Source organism: Motacilla alba, chromosome 28 (assembly GCF_015832195.1).
Source record: "Motacilla alba alba isolate MOTALB_02 chromosome 28, Motacilla_alba_V1.0_pri, whole genome shotgun sequence".
Lineage (NCBI taxonomy): Eukaryota > Metazoa > Chordata > Aves > Passeriformes > Motacillidae > Motacilla > Motacilla alba.
This window is the reverse complement of record NC_052043.1, coordinates 59,961-79,048: the sequence shown is the minus strand read 5'-3', so window position 1 is coordinate 79,048 and position 19,088 is coordinate 59,961. Positions and strand designations below refer to the sequence as shown.

General features: G+C 47.9%; 1 protein-coding gene across 1 annotated transcript in view; it reads right to left on the bottom strand.

The window, feature by feature from the left end:
* ELL (elongation factor for RNA polymerase II) overlaps positions 1 to 19,088 on the bottom strand; it is a 50,445-nt gene that overhangs the window by 16,296 nt on the left and 15,061 nt on the right. Inside the window, exons 2-5 of the mRNA XM_038163758.1 lie at positions 9,195 to 9,242; positions 4,254 to 4,375; positions 3,798 to 3,961; positions 594 to 847 (exon numbers count right to left, since the gene is read on the bottom strand). Coding sequence (XP_038019686.1) covers positions 594 to 847; positions 3,798 to 3,961; positions 4,254 to 4,375; positions 9,195 to 9,242 — 588 coding nt within the window. The remainder of the gene's footprint in view (positions 1 to 593; positions 848 to 3,797; positions 3,962 to 4,253; positions 4,376 to 9,194; positions 9,243 to 19,088) is intronic.

Sequence of the window (19,088 nt, the reverse complement as noted above, 5' to 3'; positions counted from 1 at the left end):
AATGGCACCTTTAATGTGACTCAAAGCGCTAGGAACTGATTCAGCTTGGAGACAGCTTTCACACTTGACACACAAATAATGTGCTTGGCAAGGAGCTGCATGATCTTCACACCTGACCACTGGCACTTGCAAGCAGGAAGGGCTCTGAGGAGTACAAAAAAAACCCGGGGACATCTTTTCCTTCATATACAAAACTTGTACCAATAGAGAGTGTGGCTCCTTTACGTCCATGAGAATAAAATAGAGATTTAGAGGTGATCATCAAATCATTTGTAGGTCCTCTGTTAAGAGAATCCACCCCATGACCAAGCAGAAATGTCCCTCTAAAAGGGACTGATCTGGTGAGCCAGGACCATCCAGCTTGGCTGCACCCCTCTAACCCAAGGCGTAGCCACGGGAGGCTGCTGCTATCTCTGCACCAGCCTGGGAGCTCAGAGCTGTGTCCCCCACAGCCTCTAGAGCCACATTCAGCTGCAGCCTGGAGATAACAGATTCCACTGCCACGGGAGGGAGGGGGGGCTGAGAAGACATTTCTTTTTTTTTTTTTTTTTTTTTCCTTTACCTAAAATCGTTGCCTTCATCAGAGTACAAACCTGTTGCAGAAGGTTATCCAGCAAATCCTTGTCCTGCTGAGAAAGTCCATCCTTCTGCAATCTGAGAATAAGTTCAGGTTTCTTATAAGGCTTTAGTGCCAGTAAGTGCACAACCCTATCTTTGAAGGGTCTCTGGGAAATCGCACTATTGCCTCTCTTTATTGCACTGGCAAGGTTGACTGGCGTTGGGCGCTTCCTGGAGGGAACAGCATCGGAAGCTCCTGGTGCAGGTTTACGCACCTGAACCTTTTTGCCTAAAATGAGATGAGAATAGTGAAGTGCAGCAGTCACCTCGCAAAGGCCACTGGGCTGTCACCAGCGAGCCGGAGCTCGTCGCACCCCTGGGAAGTGCCACGAGGTGACAGGGAAGGACAAACACCACCGGCACGCCCCCTCCGTCCCGACGCGCCGCCGGAACGAGCGTCCCGTGAGGTTTATGGCTCACGACAAGCTTGTAACGAGTAAACAGCAACACCAAGCTCTGGAAACCTGAGCATTATCGGCCACCAGCTCACATAAAGCTCCCTTTGTTCGCCAGCTTTTCGTTTATCCCAAGTGCACGTATCCCCCACGGTTAATCGAACTATTTTTGCCCTCCCTACGAGAAGAAAATTCTGCATTATTGTGCAGAAGAGTGAGAAATACGGAGTGGAAAGACCAGAACTGGTCAACGAGCGGCTCCCCGCTGCTGAGCTCAGCAAAAACGCTCCTCCAGCAGATGTTTCTGCTTTTAGAACAATAGGAACTTTATGGGGCTGGGTCACCTCCCTTCCCCCTCCAAACACGGCCCCATGAATGGGGCTGACACTGGCCCATCAGCCTATTCATGAGGGCGCTGCCTGTGCTGATGGAATAACCCCTTCTCCACTGCAGATAAGTGACAACACCGAGCTGGCTCAGAAGTGCATCTCGGCTCCATCCCCACTGCGGCTCTGGCTGCTGACAGCACGCTCCAACAATCCATTTTTCATTTCATTTTTCATTTTCATTCGTTTTTCCCATTCCTACTGGAAAACAGAACCCTCACTCCATCTCTTAGCAGAGCCCAAATCAAAGGATGGGGAATGTTTCAAATGCAGCTTCCCGCTACCAAAGGCAAACCAAGCAAGGCTGGAAACAAAACGTGTGGGATCCAAGGTCTAGAAACCTGGAGATCCAATCAATAACCACTCGGGCTGGAGAAAGTGACCTTCACTAGGACAAACAACATCCAGCAGTCACTGCAAGCGTTTGGGAGGTTTATTCCAGCAGGGCACTGCTCCATTGCTAGGAAGCAACGTTTTCAACTGAGTCATCTGAAGATACTGGGGATTGTCTGCACTGTTTGTTTTACTGAGCTGCACGTTGCGTAAGCCAGGCCCCATTTCCTGGCTTTTTATTGTACACCACAGTGCTGGGAGAGGAAGCACACAACCCATCCTCAGCAGGGCTGAGGGGAGGTGAGAGGGGGAACGACACCAATTCGCACGTTAAACATCCCACAATCCAGAGGTCAACTGGATTTGGTTTCCAGAAATGGGACGAGAGAAGATTCGTCAGCTTTCTAGAACTGCCTTAACTCTTGCCAGGTCATGAACAGTAAAAACAGCACGCTGGGAGGTTTCCATTTAAAGGTTGGAGCCAAAATGTGCAGCGATAGGAAAAGAAAAAACCAAGTTAAGCCGGGACACAAAGGATTTTCAAATATTTATACACGTGCACGTCTACGGCTGCACACACACGTATTTAGTGTGGCTGCGAGCACACATCCCCTGCAGCTTTACCTGCAGCTATCTATTTCCACATCTATTTATTCAAGTGTCAGCTCACATCTGTAAGTCCTGCTGCTCTCCAATTTCAACATTTCCTATAAATTTTTCCACATCTGAGCTGCCTGGAACGACTCCACTGGCACTCAAGTGCTGAGCTCCGTGTTCTCCTGGAAATGTGAGAGCCAGCCCTGTCCCTCCAGCCCAGCCTGCAGCAATCAGCTGATGCTGCTGGCACCCCAGGACCTGCGGATCCCACACCAGGACTGTCCTTCCAAGCCCTTCCTTCTTGGACCAGAGCTCTCCTCCTCAAACACTGACATCTTATCTAGGAGCACTGTGAGCACACACGCTGCCCCTGCTGCTTTCACAGCTCTGTCTCCATTTCAGGCCAGTGAAAGGTTTTAGCCAGGAGTATTTTTAATTTTAAAAAGTTTTGCTCCATCTTTCCAGGAAGCAAATTGCTTTGAGAATCTTCTCCCTCAGAAGCTTTAACTTCAGGCACTTACTGTAATGTTCTCAAAGAGGAGCTAAACAAAATAATCTTCTGGCCTACGGGAAATCAATGCATTTCCTTCCTGATTACTATCTCCTTTCTCAGCTTCGAGCACTTGGCTGCTGTGACAATGAGTCTGGGTCAGTTCTACATTTTGCAACTCAATCCTTCTCATCACAGATCCCTGTGAGAAGAGACCGGCTGCGGATCACATGGGCTGCAGGAAAAGCAGCCGCCTCAGGAAAAAATAAAAACCAGTGAAATTGCACTCTGGTTACTGTTTGTGCCCCGAGTTTGTGAGCTGAGCTGAAGCAGGGCCTGAGCCCTGGGTCCCTGCAGGCTCCCTGTGCTCTGTGCCATGGTTTTATTTCCTCTGCTGAGGCTTTCCTGCTGCCGTCACGGGGAGAAGGGCTGTGCCAGGCTGCTTTAGTGCCTGTGTTTATGAACAGAGGGCACCGCCGCCTGCGTCCTCCCTGCCACGGCCCCGTGGGGCACAGCTGTGACACGGTGGTGGCACTTTTAGCTGAACTGGCCAGGAGCAGGGACACTGGGAGGGCTCAGCGGGGAGCCACGTGACAGACGTGACCTAACGCCAGAGCCGTGCCACTCACATGGACAACCCTCAGTGCATCAGCATGCCACTGCACGTGGACAACCCTCAGAGCTTCTGGCCGGGTGGCACCTTAAAATCACCCAGTGCCACCCCCTGCTGTGGGCAGGGACACCTTTGGCTTGCTCCAACCTGATCTTGGACACCTCCAGGGCAGCCACGGTTCCCTCGGGGTGACGATGGAAGTGATGACAACGCAACACGAGGAGAGCAGCCCCCTAAATCACCCACCAAGAACTACCAGGAACTTTTCCGGCTGCCACAATCAAGCCAACACCATCAGGATTTGTCTCCAGAGCCTGCTGAGTCCCAAATGGAGTGCAGAGCCCCAAAAACGAGCGGCTGCTTACCTACATATCTCCCCCCAGGTTTAATGACTATGGCGCTCCGGCTGCGAGTCTCCTCCTCTGCCTGTGCCATGCTCTGCCTCGCCTTCTGGTAGGAATCATCGGTAGCACACACGGTGATTTTATCCTGTATGCTTCCCAGGCAATCCAAATGGATATTGCCATTGCTGCAAGAGAAAGGCAATGGAAAAGGTACTCCTGACACTGCAAAGGGACACCAGGCTGGCACTGGGGGACAGCTGGGGGGTGTTAGCTGAATAACAGTGGGGGGCACACAGAGGAGCTGAAAGGGAGCTAGATGCTTCCCAAAATAAACCACGTCAAAACAGATCAGAAAGACTCTAAAAAGGAAGAAGGTGCATTAAGCTTCGTTAGGGGAAAGATGCTCCGGAAGAGAGGGTAAGAAAAACCTAAAAGCAACCAAAAAAAGGCTGGTTTTTCCTTGGATGCCCTACTCACCTGGACACATACTGCTGGATGCAGTCAAAGCTCCCCTGGGGGCTGTCCTTGCCAATATTGGAGAGATAGAAGGTGAAGGTCCTCACTTCCGCCGGTCGGTCGGGCCTCGGGATGGCGATGTGCTGCTCGGGAGAGGAGGAGGAGGAGGAGAACATTGGTCACTGGGCTCACCCCAGGCTCAGGAGAGCTCAGCTCCCCTGCAGCCAGCATGCTCTGAGGCATTTTGCAGCAAGGAAAGCACCCGGGTTACTGCACAGAGAGGCTGCAGGAGAATTCAAGTTATCCGTGCTGTGTGCGGGGGGAAGGAAAAGGGACTGAGGGGAAGAGCAGCTGGAGATGGATGTGGCTGGGAGAGAACAGAGCCCACAGCCACCCTGCTCGAGGAATCTGACCCAATTCTATCGATTCAGGCTCCAAACAGACTCGCTCCCACTGTTTCTATTCCACGTACAACACTCGAGGCTCGTTTCTTTAGAATTACTGAGCCAGCACTAAACATAGCACAGGCCAGGTCACTAGGTAGCATGCTTATTCTTTTTTAAGAAATTATAATTCCATAACAAGATTTCATGGCTCACAGTAGAGTGTGACGCTGCTGCTAAATTAAATATTTAATCAAGCATTAAGTGTGCTCCACAGACAACTCCACAGCCATCCTGCATTGTTTTTTTCACCCCCCCCGTCACCACAGCCATTCATTTTTCCAAAAGGAAAACTGTCTCTCCTCTGCATTCAGGATCCAGCATAAATGTCAGCATCTGAGCTCTACTATCACCTCAATATCTGATAATTAAGATGGCTCCCAGAAGCTGAGGCAGAAGGAACACCAGCCCCAGCCTATTTTAGGCCAGGCTTTACCACACGGGTTTATATTTACCCAGATTGCCACATCTACGCAGAAAATACACACTCCCAGCAAGCCAGCCCGTGGCATCCACACATGACTGCGCTGGGCCAGCAGGGGTTTTGGGTGGTTTCCTTCAGACCTCAGACGTCTCCAGCAGCGTGGAAAAGCCAGGGATCCGTGTCCCTCTGCTAAACCACAGGATGTTCTCAGAGGCAGCGAGAAGCTCTCGAGCCGAGCCCGTGCACGGCGCTCCCCTGCCCTCAAACAGAGCTCCCTTCTTCCAGAAACGAGCCCAGAAACCCAGACTTGTGCCTTGCTTCATACAGGAGGACGAGTTATCCCCAGGATCAGACTGAAAATACCGGGAGCAGATTTTTTGGGCGCTGCTGGACCCTCCCTGAGCAGGCTCATTATCTCCCCTGCCAAACGTGTGCCACAGCCCTTGAGCCCTTTTAATCTTTCCTGGCATCCTCTGCCCCCACCCAGGCAGGGGGAAGAAAATTCCCTTCTGCTTTACCAGAAGAGGCAGAAAGGCAGAGTTATGTAAGCAGCAGACTCGGGGGGATTTTACAGCTGGAAGTTTGATTTCAGGGAAGAAGAGGAAAAGCCAACAGCGGGATCGAGCTGTGCTGCACCTGAGCCTGGAAAACAAAACCTGCAGCACGTCACCAAATCACATCCCACACACCAAAGAACTCCTGCTTTACCCACTGGAAAAAAACAGCTGCTCCAAAAGCCCCAGGTTTGGATTTCTGTAGGGTTTTTGCAGCGTTTCCAGAGGCTGTAAAACGAGGCAGAGTCACTTTAGTACTGAAAAGTGTCTTGTGTGCAAGCCGGCCGTTATCTAGGAATTATTTTTAGCTGAAAACAGAAGGTTTCTCAAGCCACCAAATCAGCATGGTGACTGCTTTGAGGGAGCCCTAATTTTGGTGCTGGGTACTGCACCAGTAACCAGAGACACTTAAAAATAGCTCGGTACAGATGTAACTTCTGTTTTCTTCTTTCAAGTAACATTCATCTGTGGCCAGCTCGCTCTGAACTGAGATTTCACCTCCCTCTGTTAATACCAAAACTTCATCCCAAGAAGCAGGGCAAATGCTGTATTTTTCAATCACAAAGCAAAGATGTTTAGCTCCCAACAGTCATTCTAAAAACGCTGCACATACACGTGGGTTTGGCACCTGAAGGGTATTTTTCCCCCTCAGTTCAATTCTGCCCCTGCTCTCACCACCCCACAAGCACCTGCAAATTTCAGCCAGCCTAAGCTCTGATTCTGCATGTCTTTTCACCAAAATAGAAGCATTTTCAGTAATTCTAGCACAGCTCTGCACACAATTTGTAATGCTGTAATAGTCCAGCTCTCAAATTCTCATTTACGTGCACACTGAGAGGAGCAAAATGCTCAAAACTCCACCAAAGCTTATGAAACTATCCAAGAAAATCCATGAGGAAAAACTGACAGCCGGGCGCTGCTCCTAAGGAGTATCCATGGTCCCACTCTGCTAAAGACAGCCTGGTTATTACAACTGAAACTGTGATTGTTACACAGAATAAAAGCCATTAACAGGAGCAGCATCCTACAGAGAAACACATCAAGGCAGAATCCCAAAAGCTTTATCAGTGCTGTGATCTGGATCCAGACCAGGACCCAGGCAGGAGAGGTTCTGTCCCTTGTCACTGGAACAGCTGTTTTATTTTGGGCTACAACCACTTCCTCCTTTCTGCTGCCACCTTGCTGACCCTGGCTTTTATTCCAACGATTCCCTTCCCTGGTTAATTAGTGTCTCAAACGTGGAAGTTTCTTTTTCTGTGCATTAGAAACTGAAAGTATTCTTGACAGCTTTTAGAGTAACACTGGAACAGGTGAAACCACGTGGACGCAGTGATTTAAAGGCTCCTAGAGAATTAAATTCAAGAAGCAGCAGTTTGTTTAAATTCTTATTTTATATCCTGCCTCCCTAAATCATCACGTGAAGCTTTTCCCTCTTGAGAGAGGAATACTTGCACAGAAAATTCCCACTATTAAAATCACACTGACACTTGTGCTGTGCACAAGGTTGTGTGTCCCACCCCAGAAAGTGAATGGCAGTCAAAAGTTAAAAGCAGTTAAAGCTGCTTTTTTTTTGGGGGAAGCAAAACAGGAAGGCAGCAAATTGAGGAATTGAGGAAGAGTGGAAGAAATAATTTAAAGAGCAAAAATGTTTCCATGTTGAAAATATGTTCTAATGGCATCCTCTGGATGTGAGAGCCTGGGAAATTCCTGGAATTATCTCCTCAGCCCAACTGATGGAGGATCCCTCGAAAGCATTTCAAGCCTCAGCTCCTTAAAAAGCAGGAGAATCCTGACGGGCAGAGTCCTACCCTTAAAAGCAGATGGTTCCCCAGCTGCCAGCTCCTTGTCATACGCAGGAAAAATAATAATAAAGGGACAAAGAGCTCTTTCTGCACGCTCCCATGGAGCTGCAGCTCTCTTCAAAGCCCTACCTTTGGCCTTTCCTCGTCAGCGCCATTAATTAAGCACTGAGGAGGAGCAGGCAGAGGTCAGCTCTGGCTGCCACATCCTCCCTGCAGCCCAGCCCAGCCCTCCTGGCTCCTCTCCTTCTGCAAGGAGTGACACTGCAGGTGCCAGGCACCAACAACTCATCCCTGGCAGCTCAGGGGGCTCAAACAGAATGAATTCTTTTATTTTTCTATTTTTAAAATAATTATATTTTTATATTTTAATTTCTATTTTAAAAATAATTCTATTTTTATATTTTTAATGTCTAGAAGCAACTGTAGCATTTGAAAATATTTTTAATCAGCCCCAGAAATTAATAATTGCTGTTAACCCTTGTCCATATCAGATCCGTGTGGAACCCACCACGAGCAAAGGCTCAGGGCAGAGGAGCATTTTAAGCTGTTTTGATCCCTTTTGCTACATTTCCTTCAAGGAAAAACATTCAGAGGAGGCATTTCCAAAACTTGAACAGCTTTACAGGAAAAGGGAGCTGGAGCTCCTGCTTCCAAAGGGAAAGGGAAGCGTTCCCAGAGCTTTTAGCTTCTTTATTCCCTGAGCAAAGCTCACCAAATAAAGACACAGCAGCCACCCTTCAGTCCTCCTCTCTTCTGACTGTGCCCAACCTCAGGGGCACATTTTGATCTCAACTTTCACGCTGGGCTTTCAGGGAAGTTCAAGTCTAAACAAAGTAAAAAACCTGGAAATCGCTCCTTTCTTTATTTCCCAGGACGAGAAGGTTTGTATTTTTCTTCTGAACTTACAATAACAATCATGTCTTTCCTGCTGCATTTTCTATGGGCTGTTAGTGAGAATAATATCTCAAAGTAGGATGTGGGCAAGGACAATGTGCTGGATTTAATGCCCACTCAGTCCAAAAAGCTTTAATGTGCCAGTGCATTAAAAATACCCAGAAGTTACAGCTGAATTCAGATTCTTGAAAAAAAAATTTAAAAAATTAAATTGCCCTTCTTTATGCAGAGACTGAAGTTAAACACAGGCTTTTTTAGCAATACAAGGTATCTAAATGACATTTTTCAAGTTCACTGAAGGGCTGCATTGCTTTAGCAGAAACACCACCACGTAAATCTCGACGTTGTCAGCAACTGGCATGACAGACTGGTTCAAGGGGCTAAAAATATCCCAGAGTTCTGTCACTGGAACACAAGTTGGGGAAGTAAAACTCCTAAATCTAAAATAACTTCTGGTACTCACAGAGCTGCAGCTACACTAAACGAACCTGCAGGACTCTCAGAGCAGCCCCCAAGCTCTGCTGCTGGAAGGAACTGGGACTCAGAACTTCTTGCAGTGAGTTTAGCACGGTGTTTTCCTGGGGTGCAGGCGAGGATCCCGTGGATTTCTGCTTCCTCTCCTTTTCCCTGTTCTAGCCAATTCATAAATCTGAATTTCCCACGGATTTAGCAAGGTTAGGAGATAAAGAGGAGGGAAAAGGTTTTAGAGAGACTCCACGAGCAAACACCTTCCTGGAGCACACCTGGAGCTCCTCCCGGCAATCGCAGCATCGTTCCTCGAGCTGGAACAGCCCCAATTCCTCAACCCCATTAAATGGAAAAGAACTTTCCAGGGACAAACTTACCCCTTGGCTTCCTTGAAACTGGATGACTGGTTTTGACGTCACAGCATCCTACAAAAACAAGTGGAAAAACAAAAATTACCTCAGAGAAATTCTGAACTCCACCAAGTTTAGAATTCACCAAGCCACGCTCAAGCTTGATTTTTCACCTGCATTTTTTACTTTCCTTATTTTTTTTTCCAAGGGGAAAGGTCAGGGAAGTGTGTATTTCAAACAAGAAAGAAAAAAAAAAAATCCTGAAGCAGTGATTTGTACCAGGAAAAGGATAAGCTAAGGTCACCCTGAGCTCAGGAGAGGAGCAGCTCAGAGCTGACACTTGGTTCCTCCTGACCCCTCCACCACATTTTGGGCACAGAGCAGCTCAGCTTTGGTGCTTATGTAAGTTTGGAGTTAAAAAATGGACACTTGAGGGGAAAATTTATTCCAGTTCTCGGCCTGAGAGGACGCAAAGCAAATTTTTTCCAGGAGAAAGCTGGCAACCCTTTGGAAAAGCAAACTGCAGCTCCGTTGCAAAATCCTGTTGTTACTTTGCCCGTTTCAACAATCTGCCTCTTCCTCCAGGCTCAGCTGCTTACAGTTAAAAATCGTACTCCTGTGACTCTAAAGCTGCTCCACTCCAGCCTTTCTGCCTCGCTGTCACTCCAGAGATCCCAAAAACACTTCAATTCCAAGTGTCACCTGAGGTTTTACCTGAAGGAAAAAGCACCAGACCCAAGCCAAGGCAGGCTGAGTTTGGATTTCTCCAATTCCAGCAGAACTGGGGCTGTGGATGTTTTCTTTCCTAAATCACACAAAGCACCCAAGACAGGAATTGTGCTCCACGGGGCTCGTGGGACCCCACTGTGAAGCTTTCCAAAGGCACAGAAGAATTTCTAAGTTGAAAGCATCATTTGTAAGTGAAAATGTGTATGGGAGACACATTTCCATGGGAAAACCACCAGGAATTTGGGAAAACGAGCCCAAAACATGAACTGGATTGTGCTGTTTGTGCCACCCGATTTCCAATGGATTAGAGAAATAGGTATTTAAATTTTAGCAGCAAGAGAGTTAAACAGCTTGAAATTCATGAAGTTAACCATCCCTCATGCAGTGAAGAAACTCAGGCACGACATCAACAAAAAAATGGATAAATTCACCAGCAAAATAAAAATGCTTTTAGCCCAGAAAAACCTGACAAAACTTGGATGGATAAACCCAGCCCGAGCCAGAGTCTGAGTCTTTGATGAGCCCAAATCCAATAGGATTTCCCAGCTCTGCATCACACCCAGGATCATTGCAGGACATTTACGATGCTGAGGAAAGCAGGAACACACTCAGAGCTGACAGCACTCCCTGAGTGCTGGATAAAGAATTTTATAGACCCAGAACAACCTTTAGAAAAGCACCAATAAATAACATTTTGCTCTTGGTACAGAGATCACTGAATTCCTCGAGTGCCACGACACTGCATTCCTCAGCACACTGTTCATGGACAGCTCGGCCAGCTTTTTGCTCCCCGTGTCCAGAAATTCACAGGAACATACTTGAGCAAACAAGCATTTGAAACATGATAAAAATCTGGATTTAAGAAAGAAAAAAAAATTAAACCAACCCATGTGGTTCTTGTACAGCAAATTACAGATTTGGGAAGTTCTGCTCTTCGGTCTGGAAAGTTGTTTAAGGGGAATAAAAAGGGGGTAAGGAGGACGGAAGTGGAAGAAGGAGGCAGGAGCAAAAGTCCTGATGCACAAATCAGACATGGTTTAATCTTATAAATCCCACAATCTACAAATAAACTGGTCTGAAGTTAAGTGGGCAATATCAGCTTTCTGCCAGTTCAATGGCAAAGCTGAGAGGTATTGCCCAAAATTCAGCAGTTCTGCCTGTTTGGGATCCCTGAGGAGGAACACCAGTGCTGGAGCTCCCAGCCAGGCTGCAGAGGAATCACAGATGGGTTTGGATGGACACTGCAAATCCCAGCTCTCTTTTGAGGCAGGGAAGGACTTTTGGCAGCTCAGCAGCACCATGCCTGACCCTGCCCTGATGTCCAGTTCCTGGGCTACAGCTCCTCCAGGATGCTCACGGAACAGGAGAGCACACTGCACACCCTGAGCTAATTAAGGATGTGACTCGAAGTACCTTGATTAGATGAAATTAAATCCCTGCATGGACACCTTCATTCAGAATAAGAACAACAGATGAATGAAACCAAATTAAAGCACATTTCCATTTATATCTTCATTTGGATTAACTTCCTTGGATGTTCCTGGATTAGCAGCCCAGATTACCAAGAGTTCCTGCTGCCCTCTCCAAAATCCCTCTGTCATCTTCTGAAGAGTCATCTCAGAGTCACTCAATTCCTCTTCCTTAGTGATGCCATGACTGAACTGCCTGTGTCACAGTTCCCAGAAATGCCATCCTGTCCCTTGTGAGTGGGAACAAGGTCTCTGCCTCTGCCTTTCCAATGGAACCAAGTCACCTCCTCAGCCCTGGACGCAGTAAATCCTTGGCAAATCCAGGATGCTGATGAAACCTCATCTTTGTGCTCAAACAGGAGGAAAACAAAGCAAAGATCTGTCCAAGCAAAGGGGCACAGCTTCATCCCCTTCCAATGAATCCCAGCTTCATCCCTCCAGGACACCCTCTGCCTTTAAAAACAGCTGCTGGCAGCTGATTAAAGAGAAAAACTGAAGGAAGAAAAGCACAGTTCAGGTACTTCACAGCAGATTTTCTGCTGCTGCCAGGTACCAGACACTCATCCCTGCAGCTCATCCAGGAGGGTGACAGCACTGGAGAGGTCCAGAGGGAAGGAACACAATCCCTGGGATGTGTGGGGCCAGGGAGCACAATCCCTGGGATGTGTGGGACCAGGGAGCACAATCCCTGGGATCTGTGGGGCCAGGGAACAAGCAGGAAGGAGCACAATTCCTGGGATCTGTGGGGAACCCACTACAAGAACCTGCAGTTTCCAGGGGCAGCAAAGCCCCTTTAAACACATCTCAGATGTAGGAATTCCATTCCTGCCCTGCCATTGTTCCAGCTGAATGCCTCCTGACGCAGCTGGAAGGTTGGCAAAGCATTCCCAAAGCTCCAGAGGTTGCCAGGTCCCACAAGGAGCTGCGTCAAACTTCCCCTGGAACAGCAAAGGAGCTGCTGGGTCAGAGCAGGGCCCGGGCTGCAGCCCCAGAGCTCTGCAGGAACGACTCCCAAAGGAACGTCCAAACCACAGCTGCACCTCTGAGATCCACCCAAACTGGAATGACCAGCTTCAGCCTCTCCACCTGCCTGGACACAGACCCTCAGAAAGAGCTGGGTACACCCCGGCACCTACTCCATGAAATGTCATTTATTCACCACCTGGAAAGAGAACTTCCACACGTCCATGCCCAGCTCCCTGCTTTCCACGGCTCCTGCTGTATTCCCTGGGAATGGTGGAGAAATAAAACCCTTAAAGCTCTGCTCTGGGATGCCACCATGAATAAAACCCCACAGAGCCAAGCGGTTCTTGTCAGTCCTCCACATACCGTAAGATTATTTCAAAAGTCATGAGATTAAACCAGAAAAAGCCCAAAACTCATCCCCAAAGCTGCCACAGGATCTTTGGATTTTATTATCACAGTATTCTGCTCATCCTTTAGCTTCCCCAGGCTAGAGGAGAGCAAGAAACCCTAACGAGAGGCTCCGAAAGCTCACAGAGGTGGTGGCAACACACAAACAGCTCCTCACACTTAAATATTCCAGCTGTGGCACGTGGAAGCCGAGGAAAGAATAGGAAGAGCAAGAAAGTGTCAATAAAATATGGAAGAATTGATTGTAAAATGAATTATTTTACCAGGGCTGATTGAAGCTGGCAAAAGGTTTTCAACACCTTTGGAGGCAAAGCTGGATGGGATGTTCCTACCCAGGATCAGAAAGGACACTGGAAATACTCAGGCCCAGGAGCCAGCTGGAAGCATCTCTGTTTCTTCAGGGAAATACAGATAATTAAAGAAGACATCATTTTGGGAAGTTCTGTCATGTATTTACTGGAATTTATACTGCAGGCCGTGTTCTACGGAAAATATTTGCCTAAACTTATTATTGATGTGTTTGTTTTGTTGGATGTTCAGAGCCACCAATGCCCTGAGTGCAACTGAAAATTTACCCTTGTTTGTGTTGGAGCAGGGGGATTCTTTTCAGAATTTAAAGCTTCTTACAAACAGTTAAAATTAGTAGCAAGAATTCCAATAAACACACAGAGAAACTGTAAAATCCTGCTAACCACGGCTGGCATTAATGGGATGTTTCCAACCATCACGGGCAATTCCAGGGCCCAGGTAGAGCTGCTGCAGCTCAGCGAGCCCTCACAAAAACAGGAACAACAAGAAATCGCTCCAGAAGCACAAATTCCACACTCTGCAATGCCCCAAACTCCAAGTTCCTCTTTAATTCTTTGGTTATGACTGGTTTATGTTCCTTTAGCCCACACAGCAAGGTCCAAATACAGGCACAGCTCCCTCCTCTGCCTCCTCTGGCTTCCCAGCACAGCTGGGCCAAGGTGGGATAAAAAGATCCCAAAGCCAGGAGGATCCTCAGGTTAAACACAGCTGGATACCTGAGCTACCCAAACACACCTGGATACCTGAGCTAGCCAAACACAGCTGGACACCTGAGCTAGCCAAACACACCTGGATACCCGAGCTAGCCAAACACAGCTGGACACCTGAGCTAGCCAAACACACCTGGATACCCAAACTACCCAGTTAAACACACCTGGATACCCGAGATACCCAGTTAAACACACCTGGATACCCGAGCTAGCCAGGTTAAACACACCTGGACACCCGAGCTAGCCAGGTTAAACACACCTGGACACCCAAGCTACCCAAACTAAGCCTGGATACCTGAGTTACCCAGATTAAACACACCTGGATACCCAAGCTAGCCAGTTAGGCACATCTGGATACCCGAGCTACCCAAACACACCTGGATATTCGAGCTACCCAAACTAAGCCTGGATACCTGAGTTACCCAGGTTAAACACATCTGGATACGCAAGCTAGCCAGTTAAACACATCTGGATACCCGAGCTACCCAAACTAAGCCTGGATACCCGAGCTACCCAGGTTAAACACACCTGGATACCCGAGCTACCCAGTTAAACACAGCTGGATACCTGAGCTAGCCAGTTAAACACACCTGGATACCCGAGCTAGCCAGTTAAACACACCTGGATACCCGAGCTACCCGGTCTAAGCACACCTGGATACCCGAGCTAGCCAGATTTCACTTTCCATTTACATTTTTGTTCTAAACACCCCCCCCAAGAGCTTGCAAAGCAAAGCAGAGTGCAAAGGCAAAGCAGATCCACCCCGTCCCAGGAGACACCTCCGAGTCCCTGAGTTCATCAGCAGCAAGAATCCAAATGCCAGGGGAAAGGAATAGCCTGGAACAGACCCACAGCTCCAAGGGAGGCTGTGGGAAGCTTGCTGGCAGCCAATTAGCCCAAGCTGGCCCAGCAGAGAGCCACTGAGGCTGCTCCCAGGACATTCCACTATTCCAAGGCTTGTATTTACCTCCTCCCAGAAAGTCAGCAGCCAAAAAAGCCTCCTGAATATTCCCTTTTTTCATGTCCCATCTATTACTTATGGAATTAAAACACAGTCTCCCCTGCAACGCAATTTCCATCTGCAATTTGGGGCCTCTCAAGGATCCCGTTTGAAGTTGAGCACAGATGGGATGGAGTCTGCCACGACTCGAAAATTACAGTTTTGCTATTCAAATCCAACATTCTCATGGAAAGAACCTTGGAAATTCCATGTAAATCCAGCAGTGTTTGAGGCTTTCCACTCCAGAGAGGTGCCAGCTGCCCAGGTGAGCCGTGGGGATGCTGCTGGAGGATTCAGGATGCACCCACGTCCTCCCAGGGATGCTGAGGGGATCCTGCAAACCCCAAGGAGCAGAGCAGGGTGTGACAGGAGTTCCTCAGGCTCCAACCCCCAAATTACCCCATGGGCACCTCTGCTCACTCCTCCTCTCCAAAATAATCTCATTTATCACCCTAATGATCCAGTGCTCTCACATTTTCCTCTCCCCAACATTTAAAAGAATTTATTTTGGGCAGAAGTGAACACTGGAGCTTTTAACACCAATAATTATTAAAAAGGTGCTTCTGATGAAGGTTTAAGGGCTGGACTCTCACCAATTACTCTGAACTGCAGTTTGTATTTATTATTTATCATTTGCCTAATAGGCATTAATGGACACATTATCACCATAATATTAAAGCACCTACAAATCCTGCCCAGATGTACAAGCTGCAATAAAATGCTCAAATGCTTTTATGTCAGCCAAAATGCCAGGCTGCATGTTTGAAAGTTTTTAATTGCTAAACTGCAAAAGGCACACTGGCTTCTTTGGTTCTAATTGCATCATTTAAAGTGGGCTGTTACAGCACAAATGTTGCTTCCTCAGTAGTTTAATCTGCCAGGGTTAAAAATTGAGTGTGTTTCCATAGGATTAAAAATAAAGGAGTTTAAAGCGTCAGCTCAAAAAACTCCTCAACCTGATTTGCTGAAATTTATGGTTATGTTAAAGAATTTTACCATTCCCAGCTCCTTAAACTTACAGAATTTCATTCACCATTCCCAGCTCCAAAATTCCAGATTTTCACCGTTTCCAGCTCCAAAACTCCAGAATTTCAGCATTTCCAGCTCCAAAACTCCAGAATTTCAGCATTCCCAGCTCCTCAGAGTTCCAGAATTTCACCATTCTAACAAAATTACCAATTTTAGCAGGAAGCATCAGGAGCAGGCTTTGACATCACCACACACTGAGCACCTCAGCTATCATCCCACTTGAAATGCAGAAAAACTCCACCTTTGTGGGAAGTTTAGAGAGCAAGACACATGACAAAGTTAAAAACCAAACCGTAGCCTAATGGAAATGCTTTGTCCTGCCCTGTACAGCAGAAAGCCAGGCCCTAAATGGACAATAGCCTGTATCAGCAAAGCAGAGAGCAATTAAACTCCACTGTCATCAAGATGTCACCCCACAGGCACGAGAGCTGAGCCAGCCGTGCAGCCTGTTCTCTCTCGCATGCCTGGAGCTTCTGATCTCAGCTAATCCAGGTTAAAAAGCTCCTCCTGAATAAAACGCAGTGTGTTTGCTGCAGAATTCAGCTGGGCACTCCAACTGAGCCAAGCTGTGCACGGGTGAGGCACCCCCAGCTCCCTGCTCGGGCAGTGCCAGAGCTCCTGCAGGCAGGAACTGGGGGAAGGAGATGGAATTAGGAGCCACAAACCCCACGGCTCCCCAGATTCCCATCCCAAAAACTCAGGAAAGGGATGGAGGTGGAGGCTCTCCAGCCTCGGTGATGGGCTGCAGCACGTGCTGGTTTTTGCCTGATTCCCACTGTTTTTTTTATGGAATAACAGAATGGTTTGGGTTGGCAGGGACCTTAAACCCCATCCAGATCCACCCCCAGCCCCGGGCAGGGACACTGCCACTATCCCAGGTTGCTCAAGCCCAGCAAAACTTTTTTTTGTTTCAATTTGGTAACTCCAAGTAAAACTTTCCAGCACTTCAAAGCAATCTTTTGCTTCCTAGCACAGCATTAAGCGATGATTTTTCTGTATTTGCCAAAAAAAAAGCTTTAAACTCCCAAAGAACAGACAGCTCTGACACAGTCTGATCCTCTGGTCATCCTCAGGAACCTTGGGAAAGGTGGGTTTGGGAAAGGAGCTCCAGCTCCTCACACAGCCCAGAAAATCCTGGGACAATCCACACTGCTCCTGGCCATCGAGGCAGGATGTTTGGCCAGCACAAGGTGCTGTAGTTTTCCACCAGGAAGGAAAGCTGGGCACAGAGGCAATTTAGGCAATGCCTTTCAGGAAGAAAATTAAAAGGAGGCTCAAATCCTCGGAGAAATAATTAAAGTATTGTGAATTGCTATCGAGTCTGCTCAGCCCACTGTGGAGCAGGAGGCTGTGGCTGGAGCAGAGCCTGGCTCTGGCAAACAGAGCAGCCCCATCCACTGGGCTGAGCCCTTCCTCAGAGCAGGAGCCACCAAAAGCCTTCCTGCAACCCCTGCTCCCAAATTTCTGTGGCACCGAAACTGAGGAACAGTTCAGGCACAAAATCCAGGCACAAAAACCGAGGAACTCTTTCGTGAGCAGACACGGACGGGGATCTGCTCTGCAATAAATACAAACACACAGAGAGAGAAAGGCTGCAAGGGGGAAATGCTCTGTCTCCAAAGAAAAGCCCAGCTTGCTCATGCAGAGAGAACACTGGAGAGTTAAATCCACCTGTCTGCAGGGCAAGGCTGCCCTGCCAGGGCGTGGGGAGACACGCTGCAGGAGGACAGGAAGATACAGGTTCATTTCAAGAGCTACAACATCTTCATTCCAGACACAGGTCCCTCTGGAATGGCCAGGCAGCCACGGGATGTTGCTGCTCCCTGGACACCCACCTTCCCTGCTGGATGGGATCTGGGGGCTCCGGCTGGCTGAAGATGGAAAGCAGAGGAAAACCACCCCAAAAGCAGAGGGGATTCCAAATGCAGCCCCAAAAAGGAGAGGGCTTCAAAGCCACCCCAAAAGCAGAGCGGTCTGAGGTCAGGGGGAAGGTGGATGGCAAGAAAGAGGAAAAGAAAAAGGTGGATGGCAAGAAAGAAGAAAAGACCAAAGAGGGTTTGTGGCACCCCGGGCTCCCAATTAACTCAGCCAGGGCTCCAGATCCCAGGAGCAGAGGCAGGAGCTGGCCTCCTGTGGGAATCCAACTTGGGAGACTCTGGGCACGCTTCCCAACGGGACAGTTCTCCTTTTTTTAACTTCATGTTTTCCCTCTTTGCTTCTGCGCTGAGTTAAGGCAGACCTGCTCATTAAGGAGAGCAATAATCATGAAGTCTCATCACCAGGCTGCCACAAGAGCTGTAATGATGATTATCTGCAGTTTAATCATGACAAACTCCCACCAATCCCACTGTTAACAAGATGGGGCTGCTCAGGGAGGCTTTGTCAGAGGAGCAGGAGCCAACTCCCACGACTTCCAAAGGCTTAGGGAGGAAAGGTCTTTGGAAGGAAAAAAGCTCCTTCGCATCCCTGTGCAGCTTCCAGTGTTCAGGAGTGATCAAAGCAGGCAAAATCAATTAAAAATATCCATAATGAGAGAATTGCTAAGTCGCAGAACACAGTGCCCATTTTTTAGTGTAATAACCCAGGAGTTTCCTTCCTGCAAGTAAAAAACCCTCCCAGTTTTGACACAATTACTGCATCTCCCCGAAAAGGAAGTTTCATTTTGTGTGAGTGGATTTTCTGCATCCGTTGCTGCCTCCAGAAGGGAGGTGCAGACCCTCCCTGGCACTGAGAACCAGCAGCCCTCAAAGCCATTTTAATTTCATTACTCAGTGCTGCATTCCTGAGTCAGAACTGTCCATTCAAACACCTTTACCTTGATTTCAGTCTTGTCCTGATCTCCTCGAGACAGAGGTTCAAGGATCCCTTTCCCTTTTCCACAAGCACACCAGAAATCAGCAGAATTCTGCACTAACTCTTCTTTTTATCACCCTTTTTCCTGAAGGGATTTTTCTCCTCTAACTCCAACTGAAAGCAATAAAAGGTAAAAGTGGGAAAGCATAAAACAAGTTGCAACAACATTTCCCAAAGCTCTCCTCCAAAGATAATGCTGTGCTGGCAAATTCATTGCAAAAAAAAAAAAATTAAAAAAAAAAATCAAGTACCAACCTAGAAATAAGTCTCATTGTTTTATGACTTGCAAGTAATTTGAGGAAGAGTTAAATGAACAAATCCCAAAGCTCATCCCCTATTAAAAGTAGCAAATCTAGAGTAGGTTGCTTCTACAGGAAAGAAGTGGCTGAAGGAAAATGAATTTTGCATTGAAGTCTGCTCCCATGGCCTGAGTCCGTCCCTCTCCTGC